The 22624-nt window shown below is 39.2% G+C and overlaps 1 protein-coding gene across 4 annotated transcripts in view; it reads right to left on the minus strand.

The window, feature by feature from the left end:
- Nucleotides 1-22624, minus strand: part of ZNF507 (zinc finger protein 507) — a 47190-nt gene that overhangs the window by 12943 nt on the left and 11623 nt on the right. For all 4 annotated transcript variants that reach the window (XM_042968449.1, XM_042968451.1, XM_042968452.1 and 1 more), the window contains one exon: nucleotides 19099-19213. In XM_042968449.1, coding sequence (XP_042824383.1) covers nucleotides 19099-19213 — 115 coding nt within the window. The remainder of the gene's footprint in view (nucleotides 1-19098; nucleotides 19214-22624) is intronic.

Here is a 22624-nt window from a genome sequence, read left to right on the forward strand (position 1 = left end):
AGAAAAACCATGCTATGTCTGTTCTCAAATCACAATGGAATTAAGGTAGAACAACACAGATAATAGAAAATCTCAAAATACTTGGCGATTAAACAAATACTTACAAATAACACATGGGTCAAAGGAGAAATATGAAGAAAAATTTTACTGTATTTTGAACTAATGAAAAAACAACCCATCAAAATGTATGGAATGCAGCAAAAGCAGTACTTGAAGGGAAGTTTATAGAACTGAATGCATATATTAGAAAAGAAGGAATATCTAAAATCAGTCACTAAGTTTTCACCTTAGGAAAAAAACTAGGGGAAAAAAAGAGCATATTAAATCCAAATAAGTAGGAAAAAAAAGAAATAATAAAAAGAGCAGAAATCAATGAAACTGAAATCAGGAAGTCAAGAAATCAATTGAGAATATCAAGAAAACCAAAAGCTGATTCTTTGAAAAGATGGATGATATCAATAAGCCAGTAAGTAACTAGGCTACTTCACAAGGAAGAGAGGACACCACTACAGATCTCACAGACATTAGAAGGGTAATCAAGGAATAAGTGAACCGTGCTATGCCCATAAATTTGATAACCCAGGTAAAACAGACCAATTCCTTGAAAGACACAATCTGTTAAAACTCACACAAGAACAATCTGAAGAGGTTCTATATCTATTAAAAAATTAAATCAATAATTTGGAGCACCTGGCTGGCTCAGTTAGTAGAGCACATGACTCTTAATCTCAGGGTCATGAGTTCAAGCCCTGCACTGGGCATGGAGCCTACTTAAAAATAAATTAAAAAAAAAAAAAAAGAAATTAAATTAATAATTAATAATAACTCTTCCAAAACAGAAAGCACCATGTACAGATGGGATCACTGGTGAATTCTATCAAACATTTAGGAAGAAATTATACCAACTTTTTTTCTTTTAAAACAGGTTTTTATTATTTATTTATTTATTTAAAAAAAATTTTTAACGTTTATTCATTTTTGAGAGACAGAGAGAGACAGAGCATGAGCACGGAAGGGGCAGAGAGAGGGAGACACAGAATCTGAAGCAGGCTTCAGGCTCCGAGCTGTCAGCACAGAGCCCGACGCGGGGCTTGAACTCACGAACTGTGAGATCATGACCGGAGCTGAAGTCGGATGCTCAACCGACTGAGCCACCCAGGCACCCCTAAAACAGGTTTTTAATGTTTATTTATTTTTGAGAAAGACAGCATGAGTGGGAGAAGGGCAGAGAGAGAGGGAGACACAGAATCCAAAGCAGGCTCCAGGCTCTGAGCTGTCAGCACAGAGCCCGACGCGAGGCTCAAACTCATGAATTGCGAGATGACTGAGCCGAAGTTGGATGCCCAACTGATGGAGTCACCCAGGCGCCCTGAAATTATACCAATTCTTTACAATTTCTTTCAGAAGATGGAAGCAGAGCAAATACTTCCTACCTCATTCTATGAGGTCGGCATTACTCTTAATACCCAAACCAGACAAAGATATTATAAGAAAAAGCAAACAAAGCGATAGCCTGGTATCTCTCATGAACACCGATGCAACAATCCTCAACAAAGTATTAGCAAACTGAATTCAACAATGTGTAAAAAAAATATTCTAGACCACAACCAAGTGAGATTTATCCCAGCCATGCCAGCCTGATTCAGCATCTGAAAATCAATGTAATCTACCGTATTAACAAGTAAAGAAAAATCTTATGATCGTATCAATAGATGCTGAAAAAGCATTTGACAAAATCCAATACTCATTCATGTTAAAAATTTTCAGCAAACTAGGAACTTCTTCAAAGGAATAAAGACTATCCACAGTAAATATACAGCTAACATCATACTTGATGAGAAACTGGAAGCTTTCCTACTAAGTTTAGGAATAAGAGATGAATATCCCCTCTCACCACTCCTTTCCAACATTGTACTTGAAGTCCTAGCTAATGTAGTAAAAAAAAGAAATAAAAGATACACAGATTGGGAAAGAAAAAAACAAACTGTCTTGGCGGACGACATTATTGTCTATATAGAAAATCCAAAAGAATTGACAAAAAAACTCCTGGAACTAATGAACAATTAAAGCAAGATTGCAGGACACACGGTTAATATAAATAAAAGTCAATCACTTTTCCATATTCCTGAAATTAACAGATGGTATTTGAAATTAAAAACACAATCCCATTTACATTACCACTCTCCAAATATATAATACCTAATTTTAACAATATATATATAAAATCTGTATGAGAAAAACTACAAAACTGTGACAAAAGAAGTCAAAGAAGAACCAAATAAATGGAGATATTCTATATTAAGAAGACTCAATATTGTTAAGATGTCAGTTCTTTCTAACTTGATCTATATATTCAGTGTGATCCCATTAAAAATCCCAGCAAGTTATTTTGTTGTTTTTGCCTCTCAAGTTTATATGGATAGGCAAAAGATCTAGAATAGCCAATACAATACTGAAGGAGAAGAACAAAGCTGAAGAAGTGACAATACACAGCTATGGAATCAGTAAAAAGATGAGTGGTCACCGGGAGTCTGGATGTGTGTATGGGAGGGATGAACAGGTAGAGCACAGGGGATGTTGAGGGCTGTGAAACTACTCTGCATGATACCATATTACTACAATGGTGGATACATGCCATTATAAATTTGTCCAAACCCACAGAATGTACAGTACCCAGGATGAACCCTCATGTAAACTATGGACTTTGGGTGATAATGATTCGTCAGTGCAGGTTCATCAACTGTAATGAGTATGCCACTCTGGTGGAGAATGCTGATAACGGAAGAGGCCATAAGTGAGTGGGGTAGGGAGTATATGGGAAGTCTTTGTACTTCTGCCCAACACTGCAGTGAACCCAAACTGCTCTAAAAAAATAAAGACTATTAAAAGTTGACAGTCATCTTATATAATAAGAATTTTAGGCACTTAAAGCTTTTGATACAAAAAAGTCATTGAGAATACTGCCCATAAGCTCTAATGTTTGCAACAGTATATGTTCATTCTTTTGGAAGACACTTAGAGTAGAAATTAGGAAAAGAAACGAGTTATTAATGTTTTCAAAGGACTATCAGTGGAATATTTAAAGTGAATAGAAAATAGCCAGTTTCTCTGTATTCAAATTAGCTTGTATCTTCCAGTTCCAGGGAGTTTAAAAGAAAAAAAGTCGTTCTAAGTCTTTTTATGAAGTTAGAATTACACTGATACTGAAACTTGGCAAAGGCAACAGAAAAAAGAAAACTAAACACCAAATCTCAGTTACGGATATCAATGTAGATTATCCTGAATAAAATGCTGGCAAAGAGATTCCCAAGTATATTAAAGAATAATATACCATGACGAAAGGAGGCTTATTCTAGGAATACAGAGAATTCAGTGTTAGGAAATTTATCATGATGATTCACCATTTGAAAGGATCAGAGAAGTCATATTTTCACTGTTATTGCTGAAACTTAATCTAAAATTCAATATCCATTTAAACAAAACTTTTTACTATGGCAATCTTTTTTTTTTTTTTTTTTTTTTTTTTTTAAGAGAGAGAGTGTGCATGTGCAGAAGTTGGGGAGGGGCAGGGAGAAAGAGAGACAGAATCCAAAGCAGTCTCCGTGCCATCAGCACAGAGCCTGACCCGGGGCTTGAACTCACAAATTGTGAGATCATGACCTGAGCTAAGATCAAGAGTTGGATGCTTAAACGACTGAGCACCCGGGCACCCCTACTATGGAAATCTTTAAACAAAGACCAAAGTAGGAAATTATAATGAAATTCCATCACCCAGCTTCAATTATGACTGACACTTTACCAGTCTTGTTTCATGTAACCCCCACTTAAAATTTCCCTAATTTCTGCAGGAATGTTTTGTTCAAATGAGGATCAAAACAAGATCTATATATTGCATTTGGTTGGTATATATCTTAAGTCTCTTAATCTGTAACAGTTCTTTCTTTCCCAATCCCCTTCATGTGTTTATGTACTAAAGAAACCAGGTCATCTGCCTTGTAGAATTTTTCATATCATGTGCTGCACTGATTACTTTCTGATGTTACAGTATATGTTCCTGTATCTTTCACATTTCTTATAATCTGACAGTGAGACCTAGAAAAGGCTTTCTCAACCTCAGCACTCCTGACATTTTGGGCTAGATAATTCTTCATTGTGGGAGCTGTTCTGGGCACTGTAGGATGTTTATCTGCATCACTAGCCTCTACCCACTAAGTCTTTTTTTTTTTTTTTAATTTTTTTTTAACGTTTATTTTTGAGACAGAGAGAGACACAGCATGAACGGGGGAGGGTCAGAGAAAGGGAGACACAGAATCCGAAACAGGCTCCAGGCTCTGAGCTGTCAGCACAGAGCCCGACGCGGGGCTCGAACTCACGGACTGCGAGATCACGACGTGAGCCGAAGTCGGACGCCCAACTGACTGAGCCACCCGGGCGCCCCTACCCACTAAGTCTTAGTAGCACCTCCTCTCCCCCTTGTGACAATCAATAATGTCTCTAGACACCATGAGATGTCCTTTGTGGGGGGATGAGGGAGAAAAGCCTTCTCCCTGGTTAAGAACTACTGACATAAAGGTTTCATTAGATTCAGGATCAAATTTTTTCCCCCACTTTTTCTTTTTTGCAAATATACTTCCTAGGGACAGCTGTGTATTCCCTACCACCATATTTTAGGAGGCACTTACATCAGGCTGACAATACCTATACCCGATATACATTCTTAATAAAATTTCTCCACAGAATAGGGTAGGTGAATAATTCTTCATGAAAAAACATATCTATCTTAACCCCAAAACTAGTCTAAAGCTTTATGAGAAAACATTAGAAGCATATCCATTCAGCCCAAGAACAAAATAAGGATTTTCACTATCCCCACTATTACTTAGTATGCGGCAGAAACACTAGCCAGTACAGTTAGGTAAGAGACAGAAATAAGAGTTGTAAATATCATATAGGGAAGGTTGAGAAAATTATTTGCAGATAATATAATTATATATCTATACAAACACCAATTAAAAACGGTTAAAAGTAATAAGAAGTTCAGTAAGAGAAAAAAAAAAGAAAGTAAGGGCATAAAGTGAACGTTCTGTATAGATCAACAGCTTTCCTATATAAAAACAATATTGAATTGAGAACTAGGAAAGGAAGGAAAAGACCCACATTATAGCAGCAACAGAAAAAATGAAATACATAAGCATATGCCTCACAACCAGTGTGTGTGTGTGTGTGTGGGGTGAGCAGGCAGTCCTTGCTTTGTATGGTTCTGCCATGCACGGATCCTGGTTACTATGGTTTAGTTAAATGTCACCACTCCCCCCTAACAACTGTTCAAATTTCAGTTATCAAAATATATTAACTGTGTAATTGTAGAGTACAGACTTCACTGGTAGCTTTTGAGTCCACTAGGCAAAGACATGCTTCGGGATCAGTGACCAATCATGTCATTTCTTTCATTCAGTCAGTAATTGGTCACTCACAGACAGCAAAGCATTAAGTTGTGGTGCCTCCTAATCTCCCACTGATAAAATGTCCCGTGTGCCTTTTTACAAAAATGTAGACTCCAAAAGAAGGAATTGGCCAACAAAATGGAAATACAGGAGAAACCTGTAACCCCGTAAGTGAAATCAGGCTCAAATGTAAATGCATTTATAGAGCAAATAGGGGACCACAGGAATGTTGACACGGCCACCACTGAAGAAACTCTGGATATGCAGCCAGAGGATCTACATGAAGGTGAACTTGATGACATGCATGAAGAAAGTGGGTTCCTGGAAGAAGTTATTCCTGTGAAAAATATCAGTACAGAAACTCTCTGTAATCAAACTGAATTGAACGAGCAAAGGATAAAATGGTGAAAGCTGATCCATACCCAGAAAGGAGTATGACAAACGGCCAAGGCACCGAAAACATGCTCACCTATAATACTGTAAGGAGAAGCGAGCACTGAGCAGACTATTCTGGGTAAGTTTCCCACAAAAGAAATAAAACACTTTAATTCTTAATGTTTTTAAGCATTAAGTTACAGTGTGCTATATATCTTATAGTATTTTTCATTTCCCTATACATTTATAACAGTAAGAGAGTTTTTAAATGCTTTAAGAAAAAAAATTAAGGATCACAGAATAACTGTGATTGACTACCTGTGCACTTCTATATACACAAATGTGTGCGTGGATTTACACACATACGAAACAGGAAATGTACACAATATACAGGGACAAAACTTAAATGCTACTGAGGAACACAAGAGATGATTTGAACAAATGAATAAAGTCCATACCTTGTTTGTAGAAAGTTGTGAATTCTTTCTAAATTAATCTAGAAGCTTAACACGATCCCAACACAAATAAGAGAATTATTATTACTTTTAAAGTTTATTTGAGAGTGTGCATGTGTAAGTGAGAGAGGGGTAGAGAGAAATGGGGGGCGGGGGGGGAGAGAAAGAGAGAGACAGAGAGAAAGACAGAGGGAGAGGGAGAGGGAGAGAGAATCCCAAGCAGGCTCCACACGGTCAGGGCAGAGCCTGATGTAGGGCTTCATCTCACAAACTGTGAGATCACGAGCTGAGCTGAAATTAAGAGTCAGACACTTAACCGACTGAGCCACCCACGTGCCCCAAGAGAATTATTTTTAGAGGAAACTAGATAAGCTGATTCTGAAGTTCATATGTGTTACCCAATTAAAACAACAAATAAAAAAATGAAGTACGTACAAAATCCACACACTTAACTTCATTTCCTTACTATCACTTCTCTCATAGAATATGGTTTAATTTGTACATTCAATTGAAAAAATGTTCCTGTGTGTGTATGAAACTCATCATATAAAAGGAGAATAAGGTGTATACATGGAATTAAAAAAATAATGTATACATCATACTTGCTTGAGAATGTTCCCTCTATCTTAAGAGCTCTTTGTGTGTTCCTCCAAGATCTCATCTTCCTCCCCAAAAGAAGTCTCATGTTTCCGAATTTTGTAGTGTATTCCTAAATAATTGTTTATCTGCATGATTTGGGGCATATAAATAGAATCATACTTTATGTATTCTTGTGTGACTTACTGTACCTTAGTTCAGTGTTTCTGAGATTCATCCATGCTGACAGGTACAGCTCAATTACCTCACAGAGTACCTGATTTATTGTTACCTGTAAAGTTTCTTGATTTCCCTGCTAGATGAGCTATACATTTAAACACTGACCCAGCATGTTAGTTAACTTCACTGGGAGACTTGTTCAGGCTATCTAGTTCGCTGTGCTGTCTGAAATGGGGGCCCCCTGCCCCCATTTAAACTGTTTAAACAGCTACGCCAATTTCTGTCTTACTCAACTGGTGAGCAAATGCTGTTTTTATTTTAAAATTTTTCCTGATTATATAAACTATATATATATATATTTTTTTTAATTTTATTTTATTTTAAAGAAAAAGAGAGCATGAGCAGAGGAGGGGGAGAGAGAATTTCAAGCAGGCCCCATGCTTAGTGCAGAACCCAACACAGGGCTCGATCCCACGACTCTGGGATCATGACCTAAGCTGAAATCAAGAGTTGGATGCTCAACTGACTGAGCCACCTAGGTGCCCCTATAATCTTTATTTCTCTCTTTTTTAAAATGTTTGTTTACTTTGAGAGAGAGAAAAGGAGGGAAGGAATGAGTGGGGGAGGGGCAGAGAGAAAGGGAGAGAAAGAGAATCCCAAGCAAGCTCCAGGCTGGGCATGGAGCCCAATTTGGGGTTCAGTTTCAAAAACCATGAGATCATGACCTGAGCCGAGATCAAGGGTTGGACGCTTAACTGACTGAACCACCCAAGCACCCCTATAATAACCTATATTCCTTATACAAAGATGGAATTTACAGGTAAGTACAAATACAAATTCCAAAAAATTATCTAGAAAATTCCCACTCTTTTTAATGTACATATGTAGATCTGAAGCAAAAGTGGAATCTTATTAAAGATTTTTCATCGTATTTTTGACAGTGCTCTGTAAGTATTTTCTCAAGTTAAAAGTTATGTATTTTCAATGGGGCATGATGTTCCATCCTATGCAAGTATCATAAGTTAATCACTGTACTATTATTATTAAGAATTAGAATATTCAAAAATAAAGTAGAACGTTTTTGTATCTTTTTAACATTTTAAACAATCTACATGCATCACTGATTATTCTGTAGGATACAGTCTATTTTCCTCCACCAGAATCTTTTAAGAGAGAAGAAAAAATAAACACTCACAGTTAAGACATAGAATATAACCAATACATCTTTGAAACTCCCTGTGTGCCTCTCGATTGTCTCTTCTTCCTTTCCCAGAGGTAAGAACATTCCTGAACTGTGGGATACAGCTATTTTTAAGGCTTTTGAACTGTCATCATTTACTACTCGAGGTAGAAATGAGGAATGATAAAGTACATTTAAATTAATAATGTATATTTATGTAAGCAGTAAATCACATATTCCAGAAGTAAATGCTAAAATTATTTTTAGAATAGTTTACAGAGTTGGACAAGGCCACTTTGAAGAGTTTGAGAATAGCTAAAATTTACACTGAAATATTATTTACTATCAGAAATGCTCTTTCCTTTTTTTTTTTTAATGTTTATTTATTTTGGGGAGACAGAGAGAGAGAGAGAGCGTGTGAGCAGAGTTGGGGCAGACAGAGAGGGAGACACAGATTTCAAAGCAGGCTCCAGGCTCCAAGCTGTCAGCGCAGAGCCTGACACAGGGCTCGAACTCACAAGCCAAGAGATCATGACCCGAGCTGAAGTCGGAGCTTAACCAACTGAGCCACTCAGGTGCCCCAGAAATGCTCTTTCCTAATAGAGTGATCTAGAAGCTCACCTAGAGTCTATCACTTTCATTAGTTCTCCTATGCAAACAACACACACAGATGAAGCCTTTTTGCTTTCCTGCTCTATCTAGCCTTTTAAAATTGCTCTCTCCCATCCTATTGGACAAGAACTTACTTCTATAAATTCTGCTGACTTGGTTACTCAATATCTTTTAATATGAAGAACTCCTTAAAATCTTTCCTGACAGAGGAAGATAAAGAAAGCAAGAGCAGTATATGGAACAACTGAGCCCTAATTCTAGGAGCATCAAACTTAGCTTGGTAGAAAGGTTATTCTGAAGAGACACTTGCAATGCAAATTATTCATTAAAAGATCTAAGTGTGAAGAGTGTGGAAAAAAATTGACAAGATTAAGCACTTATTAAAATGATTTTCAACTGAGTAGAGGACAAGAGATACTATAAAAGAACCTCAACTTCAGAGTTATGTAAAGGCGGCTTATATGTATTTCTACTTCCTTTTTCGGAGTAAGCTTCCTTTAGCTGAAGCATTATTCTCTCCCTTTCCATTCCCTCTGCATTCTCCCTTTACAATTCCATGGAGCAAACCAAATTCTCTTAGTTTAAAACATGAGAGTGAACTATTATTGTACCGTTATCTTGTTTTATTCACCTTACTATACACTTATTTTCTGAAATTGTTGTTTGTCTATCTTCTTTCGTGAAGGTATTGTTAACCTAAATAAAAAAAATAAAGCTGCCAGTTATTTTATCATCAAAAAAAAAAAAATGGGTTTATTGCAATCTGGGACAAGAAGTTTGGGAAAACCACTGGCAAGAGTTCCAAACAAAGATAGGAATGTTCTTTTACACAGGAAAGCAGGAGGTAAGGAGGGCTGTTATAAACAGTCTCTGACTGGCTGAGCTGTTGGAGGCCTGTAAGCCTTTCTTTCTCCTGCAAGTATCCACCTGCAAGGTCCTCCTCTTCCTGCTGGGGTGTGCAACTGACAACGAGTGGCAGGGCAGGAGAGCTCCCCTTGCTGAACCTCCAACTGCATTCTAATGAGGATTCCCTTTATTAATCTTCATAGCGTATATGCCATGAGTCAGAAAATGAACAGGTAACACCGACCTGACCAAAATACATGTAATGTAGTACCTAGAAAAAGCATAAAAAATGTTTCGAAACAGAGGATTATGTCTAACAGATCATTTCTAACCATGTTACCAGCAGACCGTCAACATCCCTATTTCCAAATACCCTGCACAGTGGGCAAAAAAAAGATAATAAAAACCCAAAAGCAAACAAAAACAAACCCTAGTGACATAAGAATAACAGCAGCACATTTACAGGACATCACCTGTCACAATTTTGTTTTGTTTTTCATTTTCTGAGAGAGAGACAGAGAGAGAGAGAGAGAGAGAGAGAGAGAGAACGAGCGCGCAAGCAGGGAAGGGGCAGAGAGAGAGAGGGAGACACAGAATCTGAAGCAGGCTCCAGGCTCTGAGCCGTCAGCATAGAGCCTGATGCGGGGCTTGAACCCATGAACTGTGAGATCATGACCTGAGCTGAAGTCAGACACCCCACGACTGAGCCACCCAGGCGCCCCTGTTTTGCTTTTTTAATGGAACTGCCCCAACTGGCATCTTCCCATGACAATCCCATTTGGTACTTCAATTATTCAAATCTGTCAAGGCAAAGTATACATGACGTGAGGAAACACATGAGCATCCTAACAGACCAAGTGCTGGTTTCCTGGTGTAATCTCTACAGAAGGTTGGACGGAAGCTTTGGAATGCCAGAATGAACACTGCCTCTGTCAACCAATAAAGTCCTATCCATATCTGTATGAAAAATGAGATTTCTTCCCAATGTAAGAAAACTATTTTGGCAACCAAAAGAAAGCCGATGGAGAAACCTGTGATATTATGATTTCTAACAAGAAATATATATTTGGTTTTTGCCCCCATTCCTGGCACTAAACTCCAAAATCCCTTGGAATTTCCGTACGTGAGGAGAGCAAACAATGTGTTTTTGTCATGTTAATGAGGTGACCTTTTGAACCCCTCTGGGTAACCTAAGGATGGGGGCTGGTTGCTAGAGGAACCAATCACAGGATCAGAGGGTTGGAACTTTCGGTCTCACCCTCTAGGGGAGGTGAGGGGCTGGAGATGTAATTAATCACGGCTACATAATGAAGCCTCCATAAAAACCCAAAGGATGTTCAGAGAGCTTCTGGGTTGGTGACCAGGTGAAGGTGCTGAGAGGGTGGTGACCCAGAGAGGGCATGGACGTTCTGCTCCTCCAGGGCCTTGCCCTTTGAACCTCTCATCGGGCTGCTCATCCGTATCCTTTACAACATCCTTCATGACAAACGGGTAAATATTAGTACACTGGTTTCCTGAGTTTTGTGAGCTGGTCTAGCAAACCTCTGCTTTATGGTCAGTTGGTTAGGAGCACAGGTGACAACCTAGAAGTGGGGACAGTCTTGTGGAACTGAGCCCTTAACCAGTGGGATCCAATGCTATCTCCTGGTAGTGTTAGAATAGGATTAAATTTGCAGGACCCCCAGTTGGTGTCTGCTGATGACTGAGTCAACTGCTTGATGGTGGAGAAAAAACATCAGAAAACCCAGTGCTTCTCAAACAAAGAAACAAACAAACCAACAAACAACAAGAAAACCCAATGCTTTTCTTGGCTAAAAAAAAACCCTAAGACTGAATTTTTCTATAGGCTTTCTCCTACTGCTCATGGGTCAGTTACTTTATAGTCCCAGAACCCCAGAAAAATAGGAATGTGGCTCAAACACCCTACTCCCCTGACCTGGGACCTTACTTGGACCTTACTCCAGGTCTCTTCAACTGGGAATGACTGCCTTGGGGGATGAGGTAAAAGAAAGCAGAACCTGGATGTTCTGTAAGATCTGAAGTGACCTGAGAAGGATTTGAACGTGCATAAAAAGATTTCAATAAAAATTCTGCAGTAGGGTTTGTCTTACCACATTTCATTTGTTTTCTGTGCTTTCAAAGGAGTAAATAACTAAGGTCCAGAGAAATGGCCACTTCAGATTTTGTGAAGAACCCAAGAAATCTTTGTGCCACTGTGAAAAACAAACTCCTTTGGTTCATCCCTTAGAAACAACACATATTGTTTTCCTCCAAATTAAACTATCTGCTAAACTGTTTCCTTAAAATAAATTCAAGTTTTTCAAAGACTTGAGTTTTCCCCCAAGCCAAGAAAAATAACTGAAATTCAACATGCCTCCAGATTGAGAGAGACTTAAGAAATCTATAACTATGGTGGAAGTGATGGTATGTGGCTTCCCAGAACAGGTCATAAGAGGTGATACAGTGCTTGCCTACTTAATTTTTTTTTTTTTTAACATTCTTGACTACTTTTTTTTTTTTTAATTTTTTAATGTTTATTTATTTTTCTGAGACAGTGAGTGCACACACACGCCCGCTTGGGGGAGGGGCAGAAAGAGAGGGAGACAGAAGATCCAAGCAAGCTCTACACTGTCAGCACAGAGCCCGCTGTGGGGCTTGAACTCACGAACCATGAGATCATGACCTGAGACAAAGTTGTACGCCTAACCGACTGAGCCACCCAGGCACCCCAGTGCTTGCCTACTTCTAATCCAAGCATTCACTTTGGGGCACTAGCACAGCTGGAAGGACCTCGTGGAGAAATGGTGTATGTGCTCCAGCTGAGATCCCCAGCTGAGGGTCCGGCCAACAGCCAGCATCAACCACCAGTTAGGCTGGTGAGGGAGCCTTCAGCCTTCAAGTCTTCCCTGCAAAGGCCCAGACCTTATGGAATAGAGACAAGCCATCCCTACAGTAGCCTTCCTCAATTCCCGATCCACAGAAACCCTGAGCTTAATAAAACTTCTGCTGCATTATAATATACCACTAAATTGGGGATAGTATGGCATGCAGTGGCAGTAGGCCTCACAAAGAGTTCTTTCTGGCATAACAGAGACACACAGCCGGTAGAAGCAAAGGTTCAAACCCTGGCTCTGCCATTTGGGAGACCTGGGGAAAGTAGTTTCATCTACCCAGTCTCTCTTTCCACATCTATGAAATTGGGATAGCAACATTCCTAAGTAACGGTTAAGTAAGCTGATACAAATCAAGTGCTTAGCACACTGTCTGGTCCATGCAGAATGTCTAAAAAATGTTAACGGTTATTATTACTCGTAATATTTTTTATATTAAACAAAGACTAGACTTTATTTAATGACTGACCACACTGAGTGGCAACCCCTGTCATTCCAAAATGTGATTCGCGCTGCTTAAAACTTTTCTGGATTTTTAAAATTTTTCTCTTAGTTTTTGTGCTATGTTAGAACAAAATATAGGCTCATTAACATATAAGCACACAATATTTTTGACCCAGCTGATGTACATCCCTAAAATCAGAATCCTTACTTTATAAGCACACATTTTTACTTCGAATCATGTATCTTACAAGGGTATTTCAAAGACATCAACATCAGTTTCAGAGTATAAAGACACAAAAGCTGTAATCACAAGAAAAAGATTCATAAATCTGACTACATTAAATATTAGAATTTCTGTTTGTCAGAAACATAACTGAGAGAGTAGAAAGACAAACCATAGTTTAGCAGATACGTGCAATATACATAATAGACAAGGAACTTGTATTCAGAACAGACTGTTGCAAATCAGTAAGAAAAAGGCAGACAACCAATAAGGGAATGGGCAATAGTACACAAACAGGCAAAAAAGATACTCAACCTCATAAATCATCAGGAAAATGCAAATCAGAACCACAACAACATACCTCTACACACCTACCAGAACGATCAAAATTAAAGACTGACAATATGAAGTGTTGGGCAGACTATGAGCTGGTATAGTCACTGTAAACTGGTATAACCATTTTGGATAATTGTTGAGATCTACCAAAGCTGAATATATACGCGGGCCCTATTACCCAGATATTTCACTCCTAGGTATAAACCCAATGAAAATGGACTCAATTTCATATACGCACCAAAAACACGTAAAAGAATGTTCAAAAGGCATTATCCACAATAGCGGGAAGATCGGGCAGTAACCCCAATACCTATCACTAGTAGAGTGAATGAATAAATTGCCAGTCTCACAATGGAATACTATATGGCAATGAAAAGGACGGTGTTAGTTCTACATTACATTACACACAATGATGATGAGCCTGATATAAAAGAATATGCACCAGGGCGCCAGGCTGGCTCAGTTGGAAGAACATGTGAACATGTGACTCAGTCTCAGGGTTGTGAGTTCCAGCCCTGTGCTGGGTATACAGCTTACTTAAATGAATAAACTTAAAAAAAAAAAAAAAAAGACTATGTACTGCATGATATCATTTCTGTTAAGTCAAAAAAAAGGCAAAATCATGATGTTAGAAGTCAAGATGGTTGGAGGGACAGAGGAGAAAGGGAGCTGGTGCCTGGGGGCCCCGAGAAGAGTGCTACAGAGGGGCTGGCAATGGCTTATTTCATGGTCTGAGTAGTTAAGAGGAGGAGTGAATGTGACTCATTGGCCAAGCTGCACACTTACAATTTATGCAATTTTCAGGACATATACCACCTTAAATTATAAAGTATTAAAAATTTGAAAGAGAGAGAAAGGCTTAAGAGAGTTTTCAATCAAATGCAACATTTGGACCTTGTTTAGCTTCTGATATGAACAAACTAACTCTAATTTTTTTTTTTTTCAACGTTTTTTAATTTATTTTTGGGACAGAGAGAGACAGAGCATGAACGGGGGAGGGGCAGAGAGAGAGGGAGACACAGAATCGGAAACAGGCTCCAGGCTCCGAGCCATCAGCCCAGAGCCCGACGCGGGGCTCGAACTCACGGACCGCGAGATCGTGACCTGGCTGAAGTCGGACGCTTAACCGACTGCGCCACCCAGGCGCCCCTGAACAAACTAACTCTAAAAGTATATTAAAAATGTTTTTTAGGGGTGCCTGGGTGGCGCAGTCGGTTAAGCGGCCGACTTCGGCTCAGGTCATGATCTCGCAGTCCGTGAGTTCGAGCCCTACGTCGGGCTCTGTGCTGACGGCTCAGAGCCTGGAGCCTGTTTCGGATTCTGTGTCTCCCTCTCTCTGACCCTCCCCCGTTCATGCTCTCTCTCTCTCTGTCTCAAAAATTAAAAAAAAAAAAAAAAAAAACGTTAAAAAAAAATTAAAAAAAAATGTTTTTTAATGTTTTTATTTATTTTTGAGAGAGAAAGAGACACAGAGCACGAGCAAGGGAGGGGCAGAAAGAGGGAGACACAGAATCCAAAGCAGGCTCCAGGCTCTGAGCTGTCAGTGCAGAGCCCAATGTGGGGCTTGAAACCATGAACCACGAGACATGATCTGAAGCAAAGTTGGACACCTAACGCACTGAGCCACCCAGGTGCCCCTAAAAGTACATTTTTGAAACATTTAGGGAAACACTGGGTATTTCTGGCCTAGGTATTAAAACAGGACTCTTAAAAAATTCAACATACTTATGTGGGTAGCTTTTCTACTTAAAGAAGAAAAAGTATAGTAACACCATTATACATTTTTTTTTTCAAAGTACAAAAAACTTACAGAACCAGAGCTATTTCCTAGATAAGGCAAACTGAGGTATACAGATAACTATCAGTGACCATTTCCTGAGCACCTAATACATGCCAGGTCATATACCAAGTGCTTTATGCCAAAGCCCATTTCCTTCTTTGTCGTGTTGTGGCACCTACCCCTCACTGTGCCATGGTGGAGTTTCAGAACAGAAGTACCAACACAACTGTGTTTCTAAGGGAAAATGGTTCAATGTCATATAGTTAGAAGGAAACTCGGTAACTTGAGGAAAATATTTTGTCATCCCATCTTCCATCTCCAGCCAGTCACAAAAGTGATACTGGGGGATGTAAACCAGGGGGAATTCTAGAACTGCAATATTAACACTAAACTGAGGATGATCTAATGTTTGAAAATCCTGAAAGGAACCTTCTAGTAACTGTGGGGCCAATGTCCTAAACATCAGGTATAACTATAATGGGTATGTGCTTTAGAACGTTCCTTACTAAAGCACTGAAAAACAAAGTTTGCTGATTTGGTAAGACTGAGGCGGGATGATGCCTTTTTCATCTTTCCCTGTCCTCACACAAGAACGGAAAATAGCTCTCCTTCTGTAATGAGGACAGAGTTTCTGAGATGCCTGTACACCTACATGAGCAGCAGGGGAAAACCAGCCCCTTTGATGCACCAGGAAATATGCTGGGTGCTTAAAACACATAACCTCATCCAATCCTCACAGAGCTTCATGAGCTAGGCAGTATTCTCCCGTTTTGTATGGGAAAGGAGGCTTAGCTTGGAATAACCTCCACAAGGTCACCCAGTTGGGCAAAGGAGGTCCGTGGCCCAGGCCTGAGACTATAAAGCAGAAGTGCTACACAGGACACTAGGTTGCCTTCAAGGCAGGCAACACGGCACGGGGACCTCAGCTGTGACAATACTTCTACCTGGGGATAGCATCCCTTTTGTAAAATAAATAAGCTATGTCTGTCTGTCCAGGAACAGGATTATGCTTTGTTTTCCAAAATGAGAGGTAAACAGCATTTTTAGGGGGTTGGTGGGGGGTGGTGTCAGACAATGAATCAGTGGGAGGGGACGAGGACAGAAGCCAGGCCAATGAGTATTAGATGGCCACCACTTACTGGGTGCTTAGTTTGTGCCAGTACATCACGTATGCTGTTTAGTTTAGTCCTCACATCTACCCTGTAATGCCTTAATTATCCTCATTTTAGAAAAGACAAGACCAAGCATAGCAGGGTGAAATTGTTTGCTCAAGGTAACAAATGCCACAAGTCAGAGAGCTCAGATTCAATCCCGAGACTATCTGTCCCCAGAACCAGGGTTCTTACACATGAAAATGTACTGCCCAGATCACACAATAGGTTCCGTGAAGGATTGGAATGGCAACATAAAAAGTAAAGGCATGAGCAAAGAACAGTTATAAATATTGCAGAAAATCTATTACAAAGCAGGCACATTCAAACACACACCACACCTGTTCTGCCTTTGCGCAAAGACTGCAAGTTGTGCAAGAAGGCACTCTAACTCTGAGGAGTTCACCATTGCTCCCGGTGAGTATGTTCCTTAACAAAAAGTAGGTAATCAGAAATGTGTAGGGTATGGATTCTGAGAAAATAAGCCCAAACTCTGACCAGTAAGTGTACCAGGCAGCAAAACTGAATGAAGCCTACGTGCAATAAGCCAGAAAAACTACTGTGATAACTTAGATCAAATTAGATCTCAAGAAGGCTATGCTTACTAGCTTAGCTTAAAACGAAGTTTATGACCAGGAACAGAAAATCCTAGAAGCATACTTGAATACAGTGTGTTAATTCACAGTGCTCTGTAGACTGCAAATCCTATGTGGATTTAAAGTATTTAAAAAAGGAGTCACAAGATTTGACAGTTGGAAAATAAGACTTATGAGAAAAAGCTGGTTGTATTTACAGGGAAGGGGGATGTATGACATTTCTTCTGAGACATAAACACTCAGCCAAACCCAGTGACAAAGTGTAGTGTGTATAAACTTGGAAAATAACACGCTGAGACTTCTCTGCTTTAAGAGGAAAAGGGTTCTCAGAGTGCACTGCCCACTGGCAGGAAGACTTTAGGACAATTACAACCAATCCTAGGAGTCTGTGAATACTTTAAGAACATAAGAAAACACAAACCCCAGGACACCAAAAACCGTCAAGATAAATCTTTAAGCTATAAGACTAACCTACTCAAGTAGATGTGAGACTTTCCTCTACAGACTTGGAATCAATCATTAACCTCTTTTATCCTAATTGTATTCTTGAGAGTTTACTTGTTTATTGTTTGTCTACAGGGTTCATGATAGAGGGACGATATCCCTTTTATCATGACTACAGTCTAAGAGCCTAGCACAGCTCCTGGAACACAATTATCTGCTCAATAAATTTTTCTCAATGAATTTGAATGAAGAGTCTATATCTAATTTTATTCTTGCCTGGATCACATGAATTGGCATGGTATGTCATTGAATTTAAAAATAAAGATATCCAAAATATAAAGGCAAAGCCTTCTCCTATCAGATGAACTAGCATCCCCTGTTTTCATAATGTTCTCCTAAATACTTTCTAGTGCAAATCATAAATGATACATGCAAATACCACCTATCACTCTCATATGTATTTTCTGGCACTGAGTTACTGTTAATAATGGTTAATGGCCTTCATTGTACTCTGGGAAAACTAGGGATCCTAGTTTTAAAAGTGTTTGAAATAAACACAGACACACTGAGGCAAGGCCAAACACCTTCCACAGAATTACGAGTCTTTGCAAATGGACATACTGTCTGAAGAAGAGTGATTATAAACAAGTCTGCTGCTTAGGAAATTAAGCACATGCTATATATTAAAAGCCATATATATAGAGAGAGATACACACTTAGAGCGTCAAACAATGGCATTTTCAGGCATAGTCTGTCAAGTCTTCATTTAGCTACTGATACTGTGACCCCCCACACCTACTTGTGTCATACTCATACCATGGCTGGGGACACAAGTTAAAATGTGAAGCAGATTTTGATAAGCAGTTGAAACAGCTCATGCCCGTGGCCTAGCACGGTTAGTCACGGTGACTATGTCAGTTTTGAGTAGGAACCTGACATTCCATCATGGCTGCAAGCGCAACAGATTGCTCTGTGGCAGCTGGACACGCTTCCGCAGAAACGTTTGTACCTTTACCATACATAAACAACACGCAGTGCATTCTCAAGAGGCGAAGTTTACTTAAGAAATGATTTCTACTTTTCTATTCGATCACCTGACAAGGCCTGTATTTCCTGAAAATATGTGTTAGAATTGGCTTTTGTGAAAAATCACGTAACAAAATTCTATTAAATGACAGCTTAATTTTCAAACACAGAGTTGTTCATAGGGAATTTTAGTTTTAAGCATCTTTTCTGAAATATTGACTACTTAACCCACCAAATTACTGAACTGAAGTCTAAGCACTGAAAGTCTGCTATGATAATTTATACCCAACTGAAACTGAAAACATATCTGACAGAAGTAGACATTTTCCTTCATTTTAACTAGACAAAATGCCTATTGTCCTAAGACCCAAGCTTAAAGTTCATGTTCCTTAACAAACACTCATGAAACCAGTAGTGAGTTTCTTTGCACACAATCTGTGTTCAAATAAGTGTTATGAATCTTTAACTATTTCTACTTGTTTCCTTTACTATAAGATATTCTAACACAAGCATTAAAGCTCTATGACTGTCACACTCACCTGTATGGCTTGTCAGAGTTATGGATTCGCCGGTGGTTTCTGACACCAACGTAGGTTGTACTTGTATAATCGCACACATCACATCGATACTGTTTCTGTACTGAAGACTTACTCCCTAGACAAGGGATTGGAGAGCTTTAGTGACATACTTTGATTAGATAGAAATAACATCATCTCCACTGTAAACGAATATTTACAGCACATTGTACCAACATTTCCAACAAGGCCTTCTCTTTTAATAAAGTTAACAAGTTTGAACATGGTTTTCCAGTTTCTCCTGCAACTGGACTATCAGCAGATACAAAGCGAACGTCATCTCACCTGCAAATATAGATACATTGGCTTGGTTTCTGCATGACCTTGTACAAAATGCTACAATAAAATAAGCTGATGCCAGCTGCCCTGCTGACTGCAGCAGCTGAATTAAGCAGAGATATACTGTTAATTTGAAAAGTGTTAGTCTAATTGATATTGGATAAACTGTCTTAAGGAAACACTGATTTGCCAACAAGCTGTGATCTAACACTATAATGCAATATTACACAGTATGGCTACATAGCATATATAACAAACTCAATATAAAAAGCCCAAAGCTTGGGGCACCTGGGTAGCTCAATTGGTTAAGCCACCATCTCTTGATTTCCGCTCAGGTCATGATCTCATGGTTTGTGGGATCGAGACCGGTGTTGGGCTCAGCATGGAGTTTGGAGCCTGCTTGGGATTCTCTCTCTCTCTCTCTCTCTCTCTCTCTCTCTCTCTCTCTCTGCCCCTGCCCCGCTTACACACTCTCTCTCAAAATAAATAAATAAAAGCCTAAAGCTTTTTCACCCTATGGGTTTCCTTTGTTTATAAAAATGTCAGGTACCAGTGCAACAATGGAAGGAAAAACAACTGCAAATTATTAAGTGCTATATAATATAGCATATGCCTGGCAAACTGACACATTACAAGGACAAATGTTATCACTAACATGAATGTGCAGCCCTCTGAAATTCAGAATATATGGATCTGATTGGAAATAGGCCATGTCACCACACTTACTCTGCACCAACAAGGCTGGGTAATTTAAATCAGGGTAAGCCTGAGACAACACAAGCTGAATGATCTGATCATGTAAAACTGTTCCTGAAGATATTCAACACCTTCTTTACTCTTCTGTAAGCACAAAGTCTGTGGGCCATTCACAGGCCGATGGCTTTACATTCAGAAACAAAGCAAGCATGGAAACCTAAAGAATAAGGCAGAGCAGCAAGGAAGCTTAGGTAGAATATTAGTGCACAGTGCATAAACGTAAAATTGGTGGCAGAAGAGAATCCCACGCTGAAATTTTAACAAAGAAAATTCTTAAGTTAAATTTAAGCTTTCTAAAATTGAAATTCTCTTTCGCCTGTAACTACTTTTGTCAGGCAGAACAAAATGTCCTAATTTCCTGGTATACGTCTACAACATTAATATACACTCTAATCATAATTATAACGTAAGTATCGCTCTTAATTGCTAGGTTAAAAACTTGGACTTGATTATAAGTGGCATTGTTCCAAATACAGTTTTTTTTTAAAACCCTGAAAAAAATGAGGTGTGAAATATTGGATAATGGTTTTGTGTGAGAAATATTACAGATCAATGACAACTAATAAAAATGACAGATGGAAAAACTTAATATAGCACAGAACGAGAGCCTGTGCTACTTCCAGCAACTGTTTCCAATGGAAAGAATACACGATTTAAAGTTCAACGATTTGGGCTTCGTCCTTGCTCTTCTACCTAGTACCAGGATGATAGTGGGCAAAGCATTTCACCTCCTGAAGACTCGGTTTTCTCATCTACAGGATGGAAATTCTAGAATCTCCCAGCATGGTTTATTGAGTAAGCTTTAGGAGGACTCTATTCTTCCTTCACTGCAGTCTGTACGTCACATGCAGGTCTGTGTCAGGCCTCTGACCTGTCCCTTGCTGTAGACTCCCTGAAGACAGGGATCTGTGCGTTTTGTTTACATTGCATCCCCCGGGGTTCATGAATCGTATGTTTGCAATAAGGAATGGTTTCATTAATGATGTTTGCGAAGGAACATCATATGAGAATGCTTTGCCCGTGGCTCTAACACAGCACGTGTGCTCTCCGCGGACACAGCCGTCATACGGTTCTGTCTTCCTCCAGGGCTGGGTTTCTTACAGGCAGTGAGGCCTTCACCGTACTCCCTGCACCTAGCTTGGTATCCAGCTCGGAATGGGTGCACCATGCCTTCTGGCAGAACAATGTCTGAAGTATGTTACACTGGGTCTCTGAGTCAAAAACCTGACCCAAGTTATCTGTGCCATCATAATGGGCAGTGGCTGGGGACCACTGAGGCACACTTCCCCCAACTTGTCCAGCAAGTTTACTACAAGGCTAAAAAATCTAGAGTAAAACACGAATTATTCTGACCTTCTTTGTGAGCTAAACACTTGTTTTTTGGCTCAACAACCAGATTTCAAAAGTGCTAATACGGAATTCATCAAGTATCGGTGTAAGTGTGCAGGCGGTTATCAGTCACCTGAATTGTTGGACCACTAGGACAGAGAAAAGCAAATGGAGTGAAGTGAGAGAAAAACAGACATGGCAGCAATTTAAAATCCATACATTCAACCACGAGAAACAGCAGGACGCACCAAGAAAAGATGCCGTAAAATGGAATATGGTGGACAGGTGCTGTCGCGGTAAAGCTCAAACTGGTTACTTTACTTTTGAGCTGACATTTTAATCTTTTATTAAAGTTGTGAGTTCTAATTTGTTAACCCATTTGGACAGTTTTATAAATTACTGCTTTTGAAGACGGTGCAAGAAAAGACATATTCCGCCGCTACTGTTAACCGCACGCAGGTGGTGCCACTGAGTAGTATTTACTTTATTCCTTCATTAGGGATTTATGGTCCAATGACATCAAATGTTTTAATGTCTCCTTTAAGGGGATATGGAAACATAATGAATTAAAATAAAAGGAGGCATTTAGGGCTGTTTTGTAAAAAGGAAACAAAACGGTTTTAGCTCAGCCATCTCTTGCAGAAACAGATGCTATGTCATAAACTCCTTTTGTTTTGGATAGTTTTACAGGGATGACATCTGTCTGACAAGGGAATTTTGGTGCTACAGTGGTGTCAAAATCAGTTCTTTCAGAAACATTCTTGAATCAGTTATGCTTTCTGGGGTATAATTTAATGAACCATTATGGTAAAACATTTTACTCTGCAGTCGTTTCTAACTTTAATTCTTAGGAAATCTAAAAAGGAAAGTCACCCCAATATGTTTTATTTCCCATAAACACTATGCACCGCACTTGAGACATTTAAAGTATATCAATTTGAGAGAGCTGATGCAAGGAAGCACAGCTTATTACACTTTATCCCTCATTCTCCGGATGTGGCATCCGCTTTTTCATGGAACTCTAATTAAATCTTTTGATTCTAATATTCCTATTAGCAGAAACTCAGCCGACTGGTACCTAACTAGTACACAAAAAGATCTTCTGTTTTTTTGGCTTTTTTTTTTT

The sequence above is a fragment of the Panthera tigris genome, chromosome E2 (assembly GCF_018350195.1).
Source record: "Panthera tigris isolate Pti1 chromosome E2, P.tigris_Pti1_mat1.1, whole genome shotgun sequence".
Lineage (NCBI taxonomy): Eukaryota > Metazoa > Chordata > Mammalia > Carnivora > Felidae > Panthera > Panthera tigris.